Raw genomic sequence first — 14,711 nt, 5'->3', positions numbered from 1 at the left:
CGAGCGCAGCGCGCCCTGCCGTCTGCGTGTGAGCAGACGATATAAATGACCGCTTTTCAAAATGACATATTGCAGCAAGAAACGTCAGGCATTTATACGCTCTCTAACCGTATGTTAACCGTTTTCCTTAATGTTTTAGTGGAAAAGAAATATATTTGAAATGTTACAGAATCGGAATAACAACAGTCTGAGCAGATAAATCCCGCCACGGGGGCCTAGCGGCTATGGTGTAGCGCTGCTAAGCGCGAGGTCGCGGGATCGAAACCCGGCCGCGGCGGCCGCGTTTCGATGGTGGCGAAATACAAAAATGCCCGTGTCCCGCGCACTGGGGGCACGTTAAACATCCCCTGGGGGTCAAAATTAACTCGCAGTCCCCCACTACGGCGTGCCTCATAATCAAATCGTAGTTTTACCACGGAAAACCCCAAAATTCAATTGAATGAGTCGACGAAATTTTTAGCAGACGACGCGCGCTTCGTGACAGGCCTCTGACCGCAGCGCCACTCCTTCTGTCATGATGCGGAGAAGCAGTGAACTACGCCGATCGGCAGACCTGCTCATTTAGCCAGCTCACTATCGCGCTCAATATGAGCTACAGCGCGCGAGGGCTTTGCCACGCGCTTTCGCTGCTTTCGCGTTGTAGGTCACACCGAGCGTGATAGCACGTGTATGTCCATCCTCACTCCGGAGCCGCTAGACAGTGAATCGCGTCCTATCTTGGCCTCTTGCAGAGAGAGAGAGATGAAATGCAGTGAGGCTAACCAGAGGCGAGTTTCCGGTTTGCTACCCTGCACTGGGGTGAGGGCTATAGGAGCTGTAAAGACGAAAAGGCCGAGAGGAGAAAATAAAAGGAACAAGAAAAAGAAGAATAAAAGATTTAAAGAAAAGGGGCAACAGAAAAGGCGTTCTAATCACAGGAGTTCACACAGGCCGGTCGATCTCAAGAAGCGCAGTAGCGCTTGCAAGGCCTTCTGTTGCGATGTTAAGTCGCATCGATGTTTCAAAATTCTTTCTTCCGACAGAGGCAGGTTGTCCAACTTGTTCAGCACGACGGAAAGCTCTTGTCTCAGCACACTCTACTGCGGGCACTGGCAAAGAACATGAAGAATTGTTTCCGCGTCGCCGTAATCGCCACGTCCTGCAATGTCGGCCATCCCTATGCGGAACGCGTAGGAATCGGTGAACGCGGCGCCCAATCATAGCCTACACAAAAGGGTCGCGTCTCTTTGGGGAAGTCTTGATAGAAGTCGGAGGCTTGAGGTTGGATTCAGGGTGTATATGCGGGCGTACATAAAATGTTGTTCATTCCACTCTCATATAGTGCATTGGCGTGCAAGTAGGCGGAGAATCCTTGCAGCATCTGACCTAGACAGCGGTATCGAAAGGCGGTTGTCTTTTGCATGAGCTGAACGAGCAGCTTGATTGGCACGTTCATTGCCGATGATACCACAGTGACTTGGTAGCCACTGAAAAATTATTTCATGTCCTTTCTGAGTCAGGTGGTCTATGGCCTCTGATTTCAAATACCAACTGTTCATGCGGACCACGCCGTAAGACTGACAATAAACAGTGTAGTGCCGTCTTCGAGTCGCAGTAAATTGACAATTTGTGTGTTGGTTTGTCATTAATAAAGTGTTGTGCGACTCAAAGCGCTGCGAGTTCTGCTGCCGTCGACGTTGTCAATTGAGATGTTTTCAATTGATGGTGTTTTTCTGGAATAACGACAGCTGCGGTAGAGCTTTTCGGCAGGACGGAGCCGTTGGTGTAGGTGTAATACCGGTACTTCTTATTTAATAGGAGTAAGGTAAGCTGTTTAATAGCCGGCGACGACATATCTGCTTTTTTTCCGGACGCCCGGTATTGTCAGGTTAATCCTTGGTTAACTGAGGCGCCAAGGAGGAGTCGAACGTCTCGCGGCAGGTGTGAAGCAAGCTGGTATAGACCGGATTATTTTACCCTCGCACGGAGCCTGCGTGCGAGGGTAATCACCACCAGGCGTCACCTCACCGGGAATCGGCGGAGTAGCGGTGTGTTTATTTATACGCGTCGCTTGTTTGTGTCGTTGCTTGTGTGTGTCGTTGCTGCTCACGGTTTGAGCGAGTAGCAACAGTGTACAAAAGCTACTCGACAGGGCGACATTGTGCCGTCGTCGGCTGCACGAGCAATCAACGCAAGCGCAAGCTCGACCCGGTCAAGATACGGCAATCATTTCCAACGCAAACCTATGTTTCGTATGGCCGGTCAGAGTGAGCTTGCGAAGGAGAGACTTTCCCTTTTATGAAACATGTCTCTTTGTCATCCTAGGCAAACGAGGAGCTGACCCACTTTCCCACTTATTACGTAGTTATGAGTCTAAGCTCTTGATGGCTTGGACGTCCTCCAGGTCGCAGGCTTTTGTTTTCCGCAGGTAATACATAATGTGGTTTTCCTGCAGGGAGGGCCAGTGTTTCATGTCGTCTTTTCATTCGTTGGCCGCGATAGAAAGATGATGTGGCAGAACACGGTCACCTACTGTGAGGACGCAAAAAGAAAAAGCGCAAATTGCAATATCGTCATACATGAAAACGCGCAGAACAAAGCCCTGGCGGTAAACTGTTCATTGGGTGAGCTTGTGCCTCTAAATAAATTAACAGGATGACAGTGATAGCAGCAAGAGCAATGTATGGTCAGCGGGTGAAGAATGGCTTCGCTATCAGTCGCGCTCATCTTAGCAACGAACCTTTGTGATAAGGCTCTTAAAATACCGAAATGTATCTGCAACATCCTACACGCTAAATAAACATCTAGTATTTGAAGCGTTCTTTTTAAGCCACTCAACAAAAGTCGTAATTTATCTCGCACGCTTTCCTTGCGTTATCGCCTCGTGCCCGGTACTTCCAAGTCAGAAGCGGCATGAGCTTTATCAGCGCGTTGATCATTCTTTATAGGAATGTGGCGAGCGCCGAGTTTTAAAACTTCCGCTCGGCGTTACACTCTTTGTAACGCTTGAAGGTGAAATCCTGGTGCAAATTTAGTCATGCATTGAGTTATACGTTAAGTTACACACTAGGTTATACTTTACCAAATGATAGGCTTTCGCTACATGTAAAATCCCGTGTGGCGCATACCCGCATACACATGATCATACACGCATACCCGCATACACATGATCGGGTATATGCATTTCCATAAGGCCACGTGACACTGCTTTTTTTTTTTTGCCATCCGCGGCGACGCCGGATTTCGACAAGGGCATTGCGAACTCTTTAAAGGACACCTCCGCATGAGACATACAAAAGTTTCGTCCAAATAACTGCTGGGGTTTTACGTGACAAACCACGATGTCATTATGATGCATGACGTAATGGACGGTTCCGGAAATTTCGACCGCCTGTGGTTCCTTAACGTGCACTGACATCGCGCAGTACACGGGCTTCTAGCATTTCGCCTCCATTGAAATGCTACTGCCGCGACCGGGATCGAATCCGCGTCTTTCGCATCAGCAGCCGAACACCGTAACCACTGCACCAACGCGGCGGCGCCGAGCGTTGAGTTTTCAAGAAATGAAACGTTAGGAAACCAGATCATGATTATTGTTGCGTGGCAGAAGGTCTCCCCAAGTATTCGTTTTTTTTTTCTTAGCGTGTTCAAGCAAGCGCGCTTTGGTCACGTATCGCGTAGCCAGCGAGGCTATTAGAGAAGCTTTCAGAGGTGGTTCAAAAGAAAACAAACAGTAATTTCATCGCATCCTTCACTCACTAACTTTACACGAAGTGTGAAACGCATTTCGAAACTCGCTATCCTGTTTGCATAAGCTTGTCCAGGTACGAATCAAATCTAGTTTTACACCTTCCGAGTTTTACGTTTGTCAACAACTAAAGCTTTGCCACAACACAGTGTCATGTCACTGAGAAGGCTCTGTGACAGCGCACGGTGACGGTACATGCAGCTGTAGCATGCTTATTGGCACTAATTGTCATGCACCATGGCTGGCACTTGCCAGAACACTTAACCTAACAAAATAACTCGCTTTACGCCGCGCGGAAGCCAATACATATGTCTTCCGCAAACGAAAATGCGTCGTCCTCATTGCGAATATCATACCGCGAAACTTCACAAAAGTCAAGCGTGCCCTCAATCCTAAGCGTGTTCTACTGCGTTCGCCATGCGTACATAATGCAGACGTGAAATGAGCATGCACTTACCCATTTTACGCGTCAACGGTCCGCTTGAAGAACAATTCATTGCCACTGCTCCTGCTTCCGCAAGTGCAGCGATTCACGGTGCCCGCAGTCCACAGCCAATGCTCGCACCTCGGCGCCACTGTCGTGAGAAAATGGCGGCTCCGGAGAACGGCTTCGAATTCGAGTCTGTAGCTTCACGATTTGCGGATACAGTTCAGCAAAACGAGGCACGTGGTCTCTCCGCAGGTAGAGAGGCTAGAGTGTAGCAAGTAGTGCGGGCAAGTGCACTCTTACTGCTTCAACTGTGATGTGGGTCTTGATGAGGTGGTCTCTGGCGATTACAATAGTTGCTGCCGTTGACGCACTTCGAGGTAGACCTAGGCAAATCCTGAGTGCCTCAGCCTGAACGCTTTAACAAGTACTTAGGCTTTTTTTACTTGCGTTAGTCAATGCTGGCAAGGTGTATCGCAAGAAAAATGAGAAAAAGTACCAGATATAGTTCCAGCATAGTGGTTGTGGACATTCCCCAAGTCAATCTAGCGAAGAACGCTTGCAAATCGGTGTCTACAGTTCGGGGTCAGTGCAGAATGCGCGCTGTGTTGGCGCCTTTGCCAACTGAAAGAAAGTCGCAGTTTCGCCTGATAGGCGAAGGCATCGATTGCAATAGCAAATTATTAGGCAGCTATACGAAGTAAGGATAGTAGTTTTATTGGCCGTATAAACTTGTAAACATTCGCTTACTAACTAAAGTAAGAAGCATGGTGTCACGCGTGCACAATCAAACATGAACACATCTTAGGGCCAAACAACAAAATCTTCCTTACCTCAGTAAGGAAGCCTTCATTGCGGTGAGGCCACCTTATGTCACTCTGAAAGCTTCCTCACTGAGGGGCCCTCGGTGAAGGCTTGCTTAGTGCTTCCTCAACATAAGGTAGCCCCAAAGCTACCTTCACGCGTCCTTACGTCGCTCCTGGCCCTGAACGAGCGCTTCACTTCAACGCATAGCCACGTGACGTTTCCTTGCGCATGCGCGCTGTCGTCCACCTGCGGAGAAGCGCGAGCACGGTACATCTTGCCAGGCATGTTCGTTTCAGTCATGCATGCGGCATGAAAGCGTTGCTAGGCGTTGCACGACGCCGGCGTGCCAGCGTTGCTGGAGCACATCAAGTATTGCCCTGTAATATGGTACTTTTTTACGTTTAGTGAAAAAAACTAGAAAAAAAAATACCCACGCATCTCTATATTAGCTCTTCAATTTAAAAATTGTGTGACGATACAACAGTTTTTTTATTAAATAATGGTGTTCGCGTAAAGCTTTAAAGAGATCAGCTCGAACCCAGGCATGCGACAACCGCTGCTTACGTGAGGACGGGCGAAGGGAGCTTTTAGAGTACGCTTGCTTCCTCCATCGGTCCTTCGCTGTAAGGAGGCCTCAAGTAAGGTTAGGAAGCGCTCGAAGGAAAGGAACGTTTCATTGTTTGGGCCTTACTCTATGACCGCCGAAACTCGCTGTCCAAACGCTGAAATGAAGAAGCGCGGCAACAGCAGCAAGCGAATTGACCCTCGTGCTGCCTCTCGCTTCAACGCGAACTAAGCGTCGAGAACGCAGCGCACACGAAGCTATCAGCAGTCGGTCACCTCTGTGCCCATCGCAGATCGCTTTCGAGATAGGGCCCGCGTGGCCGCGCTATACGCAGCAGCCACCGGAATAGAATGCCCCCCCTCCCCTCCCCCCGGTGCCTTGCGCGCGAGGGAAGGCGGCGTGCTTCCTCCCCGCTTTCTTCCCTGGCGCACTGGAGGTTGAGCCGCCACCGTCGGCTCACCCTCGCACGCTCTCACTTGCACATATAGCACACGGCGCGGCGACGATACTATCACCCTTGGACTTTCTACGGAACATCACAGCGACGGCGACGGCAAAAATGCGTCTGGAGTGTCCAATAAGATCGCTCGTTGCCGTCCGCTTGTGCGCGTACGTTACGACAACAGCTGATCGCCGCGCTGTTACAGGCCACGCTCGGCGGGCCGAACTATACTGGGGGCAGTTTTTTTTGGCACTCCCGGCATCGTGGACTTAACGTATACGACTTCGCCGGCCGCTGCCTGGCACGCCAGAAACGCCTGACTATATCCGCTTCTTAAGGCTTACTGCGCATTATATTTCGCCAGATATTGCGTCACTGCTTCGCGTTATGGGCGAGAGTTAATTTATTTTTGCGAACGAGAAACATTATGAATTTGCCTGCTCTACGAAGCTGATGCTAAGATTTTTTTTTTCATTTATTTAGACATCACTATGTATCTAGAGAATCGTTATCTGAATATGATTTGCCTGCCGTTCCTGCGTTATCTTTTAGCCCTGCCACTCCTGGTTTGCAAAATTACGCGTAGTGCAGCATACAGTACTAACAGGGAATACCACTAGCCATTCCGGGAGGGGCTCGATTCACAAAGGATTTCGTTCGTGAGAACTGTATGCCATTGCTCAGCGGCCTGGTCCAACGTTTCCACGACGATTCGTCGATGCCTGTTCCAACTGCTTAGGCTGAAGTACTGGTCTGCGAATGAGGGCACATGCTTCTTTTCTTGTCTGGGGTGACGGAGAATTAGTATTCAACTGGTCCGATATGGAAGATGTCCATGTGTTATTTTCACTAGTTGTTTTGGATGAACTGGATTCGCGATGAAGTGAATATTTCGTGCTTCTTCGTCAAGGCGCGTGTTCAGCCGCAAATTCACAGCTGTGTTGTGCCAGTTACGCCTGATGAGAGGACGAGTTGTGAGGACAAGGGTGAAACTGAGTAAAGGAAACTGAGAAGGAGAGGAGGTGGCCTGACGGTAGACAAGAAAACGACAACGATTTGATGATATCGAGGGCGGCGTAGAGGAAAGTACAAACGCAGTTTAAAGATTTTAACTGATGTCGCAGTGACCCGGCAGATAGTTTGATCCAGCGAAGCGTTATTTTCCGAATCTGACAACTGGGCTGGGCGCACTACATTGATTTCGGGCGCACTCCGCCTTATTTCGTTGGCTCTGTGAGCAGATGTCCGCAAGATGTCCGCAGATGTCCGAGGGTTGAAGTGGGCGTTATCAAGCTGACTGCACAGAGGTTTGTTTAGCTTCAGATAACACTTGTCCTACAAACTGTTCTAGTGTCGTCGATTTGCGTTTTCTTGTGGGCGCTGCTGCAATATACGAATCTTGCGGAAGATAAAAAGAAACTGGTCTAATGTGTTTTCGTTATACTGTGCTTTGCAGAAGGAAGGCACACGTGCATATTTTTGCACCATTGTTTTTCATTACGACAAAATAAAAAGATCAAACAATCTTGGTGGGCATCGACTGCCTGTACATTGTGCTGATTGCACATACACGTTTGCACTTTTCAGATTATTCTTCATTGGAGCATTGGAAGGGCACCTTCCCATGATATTTGGTATGATACACACGACCAAGCTAACTCCGACGCCGCCACTTTTATTATCTGTAAGTTTCTCGTTTTATTTCTTGTTTGCAGAAACATTGTGCGATTTGGGTGTTTTTATTATTGTTGATACTACTCAACAGCTGCAATTTCCATAGGCGTAAATACCCACATGCTATAAGGAGGCTGTTTCTGTTTAAGGAAAGTTCGTTTTCATTTTCTACCACTGCATACTACTTTATCCAGTGAAACTTGATACTATAGTATCCAATTGTATAGTTTTGTACTATGACATAATAGTTCTGCGGAAGCCCGCAAGGTGGAGAGAAGTAATTAATGAAGGGAAAATGAAACATCCATCTAATTGTAGCACTTGCTACATAGGAAACCTATACGGGTTCCTCGAAAGAAAAGCCTCGCAGTTGAAGAAACATTTTTCATAGTCTGGGACTCGAATCCGGGACCACCGCCTTTCCGGGGCAGCCGCTCTACCATCTGAGCTAACCAGGCGGCTAGCAGATGGCAGGGCGAGGTTGAATTAGTGAACATCTCGAAGCAAAAGCAAGAGTTTGACGTAATAGTTCTGCGGAAATCCGCAAAATGGAGAGAAGTAATTAATGAAGGGAAAATGAGACATCCACCCGATTGTAGCACTTGCTGCAAAGGAAGCCCATACGGGTTCCTCGAAAGAAGAGCCACGCAGTTGACGAAAAATTCGTCTTGGTTCGGAACACAATTTCACAAGTTCACAAATTCGACTTCGCCCTGTTATGTGCTAGCCGCCTGGTTAGCTCAGATGGTAGAGCGGCTGGCCCGAGAAGCAGTGGTCCCGGGTTCGAGTCGCGGACCAGGACGAATTTTCCTTCAAATGCGAGGCTTTTCTTTTGACGAATCCGTATGGGCTTTCATGCCGGATGTTCTTTTAAGACTAAACATATTCTTTTTTTAATTTCCCTACAGCAGATTGCATAATCATAGCCCTTGAGATGGATTACTCAAAGAGGCAGACATTACTTGCTCGAAAGATTGAAATGTTTGATCGACTAATTATGAGAATTTCACTAATTGAGTGTTTATCTAGTTAGCTTATGGCACACTGCAATTTACGAATTGTAGCCGCTGAGTTCGCATGGCGTACTCATTCGGAAAGAATTTTCCGGGTGACGCCAGTTTCGAGGTAATCGTTCCCAAAGAGGATGACGAAACACATTGGCGTTCCAGTTCACTTACTTTTGTGCTTCAATACATACAATAGCATTTTTTTAGAAAAAGGCATGTGGAACGACAGTGCATATTCAGTGCAAGTTTGAAAGTGCATATTTCGAAATCGGTGCCATCCTCAGGATGTGTTTCAAGTGGATATTCCTTGGGAACTCACCGGCTACAATCCGTAAATTGCAATATGTGCCGTGAAGTAATTAGTAAAAAGCTTTATTAGTGAAATCTTGTTAATTAGTTGAGTCAACATTGTCGTTTCTCGTGCAAGTAATGTCTGCCTCGTCGAGTGATCTAGCTCAAGGACAAAATACGCTATCTGCCACAGGTGATTTTAAAAAATCTTGTACGTCATCAAAAAAAAAGAAAATATGCCTCGTATTCTTTGTGAAAACATCTTGCTCATCATGCTGCCTCATTCACGGTCCCATTTTATTAGCAGCAATGGCTCCTTGTAGAACAAAACTCTTGCGCTTGCAGTAGACGTCGTCAGCATAAATAAGTTGCGCTGAAGTTGGCGGCCACTTAAACCGTATAATAAACGGTAAGCTCTCGCATTCTGATTTGCCCAATACAAGCTCGACTACGCCCCTACATTTTTCCAAAAGTGAACATTCGGAAATACCTGGTATGAAGTTCTCTAACCTAATTCGTTCGAATAAAAGGAGGCGTTCCGCTTGAATTCAAAATATCGATTATTATCGTATCCAGAATGAACACGTGTAATAAACACTGTTCCATGTTATTTCAAGTGCACTTGTAGAAAATGCTAATTGCTTTTAAAGTACTTTCGGTGTTAGTCGAATATCGCCGTACCCTTTTTTTTTTCACACGTATTAGGACCTGGTTTAATGTCATACCTTCTGAAAATTTTCCTCTAGTCCAAGGATTGTAGTCAGCATGCATTATCTTTAAATCTGCGGGGTATCGTAATATCAGTGCAAAGGAATGTCGGCAGAGAGCGATTTAGTTTACCATGCAGACGTTTCTTAACGTAATGTGTCTTTCTTGTGCTTGCATGTCAGATGACCGCGCAACAAGATCTGATCAGAACCTTTGATGCAGTGTGCAGTGGCGCTGCTGATGTTTTCGACGAGCGACATCTTCGTCCTCATCAACTATTTGAGCTTCAACCAGTGGCTCTGGGTGGGCGTCTCCATCTTGGGCATGCTCTGGCTGCGTTACAAAAGACCTAACATGCACAGGCCAATCAAGGTTTGTGCCTCTTATGTGATGATTGAAGCGCGGCTTTGGCAGCTGTGTAACTGTGCTTGTATACGATGTTATATGTGTATTTTCTTCACCTGTGCGGGTGCTCGCTTTGGACCCATCGAGGCGTCGTGTGCGTGTTCAGAAATAATGCGTGTGCGTGTAAGGACTCCGTATAGTGTGCAGTGCAACCTGTCCTCGTGTTTTGTCTGTATATTCCTGTGCGTCCAGGACTACGTGTGGACTTCGTTTACACTCTTATCTAACTCCGCTCTATATTTTTGATACCTGTGCCGTTACTTCATATTTTGCAATACTTCTTATTGTTACTATTACGTGAAAAGTAGTAGCCGTCAGCGTTATAGGGGACTAAGTATCTTTCTTTTATTTTCATAAAAAGTGGTGAGGTAGCATTTTGACCCAGGGAGAGCAAATCGCATTGTTAACACGGTTCACTGCACGCAACATACTGTTCCACATGTACACTGTAGCCAATTATCATCATCATCACCATAATCATCATCAGCCTGTTTTATGTCCACTGCAAGACGAAGGCCTCTCCCTGCGATCTCCAATTACCCCTGTCCTGCTCCAACCGATTGCCACTAGCGCCCGCGAATGTCCCAATTTCATCACTCCACCTAGCCTTTTGTCGTCCTCGATTGCGTTTTCCTTCTCTTGGTACCCATTCTGTAACGCTAATGGTTGAACGATTATCTAACTGGCGCATTACATAACCTGCCCAGCTCCATTTTTTCCTCTTGATGTCAATTAGGATATCGTCTATACCTGTTTGCTCTCTGACCCAAACCGCTCTCTTTCTTTCTCTTAACGTTATGCCTAGCAATCTTCATTCCATCCCTCTTTGCGCGGTCCTTAACTTGTTCTCAAGCTTCTTTGTCAATCTCCAAGTTTCTGCCCCATATGACAGCACTGTTAAAATGCACTGATTGTACACCTTCCTTTTCAATTATAATGGTAAGCTTCCAGTCAGGAGCTGGCAATGTCTGCCGTATGCGATCCAACCCATTTTTATTCTTCTGTGAATTTCCTTCTCATGGGTTCCCTGTGATTAATTGAGTTGGGTAAACGTACTCCTTCACAGACTCTAGAGGCCGACTGGCGATCTTGAACTCTTGTTCCTTTGCCCGGCTATTTATTATTATCTTTGTCTTCTACATATTACTCTTCAACCTCACTCTCACACTCTCTCTGTTAAGGTCCTCAATGCTTTGTTGTAACTTGTCTGCATTGTTGCTGAATAGAACAATGTCATCGGTGAACCGAAGGTTGCGGAGATATTCGCCGTCGAACTTCACTTCCTTTTTCTTTTTTTTCTTTTTTATTATATATAAACGATTTGCCACTTCACTGCTCTTCTAACATCCGTCTTTATGATGATGACTGCATTCTATATAAAGTGACTAACTCTTTTAATGATCATTATCGCCTTCAAGAGTCGTTTTCTAGGTTTTACGATTGGTGTAACACTTGGCAAATGAACATTAATTTCAATAAAACCGTTCTGATGTCTTTCTGCAACAAATCTTGCCCCTCCCTTTTTAGTTACTCGTTCAATGGCCGTGCTGTAGGTAAGGTTTCTTAGTACAAGTATCCTGGTGTCATTTTTACGCATAACATGTCATGATCTAAACACATTGATTACATATGCAGTAAAGCACTAAAAAAATGAGGTTACTTGAGGTGAACGCTAACCCGATCTCCTAAAGACACAAAGTTACTAATGTATAAATCTCTAATCCGCCCTGTTCTTTATTATGCATCCTTGAACCTAAACACACTCTCTTCTCGTCGCCGTGTCGAATCATTAAAATTCTTGCATTGCATTGTTAATTCTTCGCTTAGGCTCTCCAATGATAATTACATAAACTTCGCGCCAGGATCGTCATCGAGACGACATCATGACCTGAACTTGATACCGTACTACGCACGTACTAACATGTTCAAATTCAGCTTTTTTCCCCGCTCAATCGAAGACTGGAATTCATTACCTGGGTCCATTCGCTCATGCTCATCCCGAATTTTTGCAACCGCCATCCTAGATGCATAATCGTGCTCACCCATGCCCGGTAGCATTTGTATAACTTGTTGTGTATTTTCCTTTCAACAATGCTCTTTTGTAAAAGTGTTCACTTGTGTTTACCGCTGTGTACTTCAATGCATTTTCTGCACCTCTTCTCAACCCACTCCTGCAATAGCGCAAATTGCGCTGCAGTATGTATAAATAAATAAATAAATAAATAAATAAATAAATAAATAAATAAATAAATAAATAAATAAATAAATAAATAAATAAATAAATAAATAAATAAATAAATAAATAAATAAATAAATAAATAAATAAATAATCTCCTAAGCCTTCCCAGTTTAATGCCTTGAATACCTCTAAGCACGCAGTGAATAGCATTAGAGAGATTTTGTCTCCCTGTCTGACCCCTTTCTTTATAAGTATCTTCCGGCTTTTCTTGTGTAGAATTAAGGTAGCTGTAGAACCTCTGTAGATACTTTCCAAGGTCTTTACGCAAGCGTTCTGTACTTCTTGATTACATAATGCCTCTATGACTGCTGGTATCTCTACTGAGTCAAATGCCTTTTCGTTATCTATGAAAGCCATATATAGAGGCTTATTGTACTCTGCAGATTTCTTGATAACCTGATTAATGACATGGATGTGATCCATTGTAGTGTATTCCTTCCTGAAGCCAGCCTGTTCCCTTGGTTGACTAAAATCCAGTGTTGCCCTTATTCTATTGGAAATTATTTTGGTAAATATTTTATATTGCCCTGGGAGTAAGCTAATGGACCTATAATTTTTCAATTCTTTAACATCTCCCTTGGATTAGTACAATGTTTGCATTCTTCTAGTTTTCTGTGACCCTTGCAGTTGATAGACACTTCATATAAACAGCCTCCAGTTTTCCAAGCATTATTTCTTCTCCATCTTTGATCAAATCGACTGTTATGTTATCTTCTCCTGCCGCTCTTCCTCGTTTCATGTCTTGGAAGGCCCTTCTGACTTCATTGCTAGTTATAGAAAGAGTTTCTGTATCCTGTTCAATACTGTTTCTAATTGAGGTATCCTGACTCCTCTGGGTACTGTACAGGTCAGTATAGGATTCTTCCGCTGCTTTTACTATATCTTCGAGATTGCTGATGACATTACCCTGCTTATTTTTCAATGCATACATCTTGGTTTGTCCTATGCCAAGTTTCTTTCTCACCGATTTCAGGCTGCGTCCATTTTTTACGGCTTATTCAGTTTTTCTAACCTTATTGTTTCGCATATCCCTTACTTTCGCCTTGTTGATCAGTTTTGACAGTTCCGCGAATTCTATCCTATCTCTTGAGTTGCACACTTTCATTTTTGTCGTTTTTTTATTAGACCCTTTGTTACTTGGGAGATCGTGCCTACTGCTTGCCTTGGTGCCCTGAAACCCACTTCAATTGCTGCCTCTGAAGCCAACCTAGTGACGGTTTCATTTAGTAGCTCTTTGTCATCATCATCTCTTTATTCTAAGGCTGCGTATTTGTTAGCAAGTTCCAGCCTGAATTTGTCTGCTTTTACCGTTACTGCCTCTAGGTTGACCTGTTTCTTCTTGACCAATTTAGCTCTTTGTCCCTTCAAATTGAGGTGAATCCTAGCCTTCACTAACCTATGATCGCTGCACTTTACCCCACCTTTCACTTCTACATCCTGTACTATGCTGAGATCAGCAGAAAGTGCGAAGTCAATTTCATTTCTTCTTTCACCATTAGGGCTTTTCCAAGTCCACTTACTGTTGCTACGCTTCCTGAAAAAGCTGTTCATTATTCGAGGCTTATTCCTTTCTGCGAATCCTACCAGCATCTCTCCTCTAGTGTTCCTAGAATCGACGCCATAGTTGCCAATTGCTTGTTCACCAGCCTGCTTTCCCCCTACTTTTGCATTGAAGTCGCCCATTACTACAGTATAATGAGTTTGCACTTTCTCATCGCTAATTCAACATATTCATGAATCTGATTCACTTCCTCATCATCGTGACTGGATGTTCGAGCGTAGGATTGTACTACCTTTAATCTATACCTCTTATTAAGTTTGATTACGACTACAGCTACCCTCTCATTAATGCTGTAGAATTAGTCAATGTCACTGTAGTCATTACACACCCATTACATTAAAGTCATTACTAATGGGCTTCTGATCGATGACCGCGTTAGCGTTTGCAGCTTGCAGCCAAAATAAATGTTATCAGTTATTACGTAACAATCTCATCTAAAAAAGCAAGAGCGGATGAAACTGCCCCTTTCACAAATACCAAAAAAAGTTACAGTGACGTTTCACTTCGTGAACGCAAGTGACGCGCAAGCGTATAGGGGCTATAACGCACACGAAGCTCTCGGCCCTCAGGGCGCCTAGACGCCTACACTGTCCGTATCGCAGGTCGCTTTCAACATAGGACTCGCCCGGCTGCATCATACGCAGCAGCCGCCGCGGTGGCACTCCCTCTCCCTCCCCTCTGCCCAGTACCTTGTCTGCGACGGAAGACGACGCGCTCCTTCCCCACTTTCCTCCCTTGCATGCACGAGATTGAGCTGCCATCGTTGGCTCACTATCGCACGCTTCACTCGCACATACAACATACGGCGCGCCGGAACAATGTTATTACGAAACTAACCCCGTCTGTCCGTACCACAGA

At 45.4% G+C, this 14,711-nt stretch overlaps 1 protein-coding gene across 1 annotated transcript in view; it reads left to right on the top strand.

Moving 5' to 3' along the window:
- The window catches only part of LOC135900068 (large neutral amino acids transporter small subunit 2-like), a 104,356-nt gene that overhangs the window by 72,759 nt on the left and 16,886 nt on the right, over window positions 1-14,711 (top strand). Inside the window, exons 7-8 of the mRNA XM_065429508.1 lie at window positions 7,556-7,652; window positions 9,871-10,020. Coding sequence (XP_065285580.1) covers window positions 7,556-7,652; window positions 9,871-10,020 — 247 coding nt within the window. The remainder of the gene's footprint in view (window positions 1-7,555; window positions 7,653-9,870; window positions 10,021-14,711) is intronic.

This window comes from Dermacentor albipictus, chromosome 1, assembly GCF_038994185.2.
Source record: "Dermacentor albipictus isolate Rhodes 1998 colony chromosome 1, USDA_Dalb.pri_finalv2, whole genome shotgun sequence".
NCBI lineage: Eukaryota > Metazoa > Arthropoda > Arachnida > Ixodida > Ixodidae > Dermacentor > Dermacentor albipictus.
Note: the sequence above shows the minus strand (reverse complement) of the source record. Positions and strands in the feature narration are given on the sequence as shown.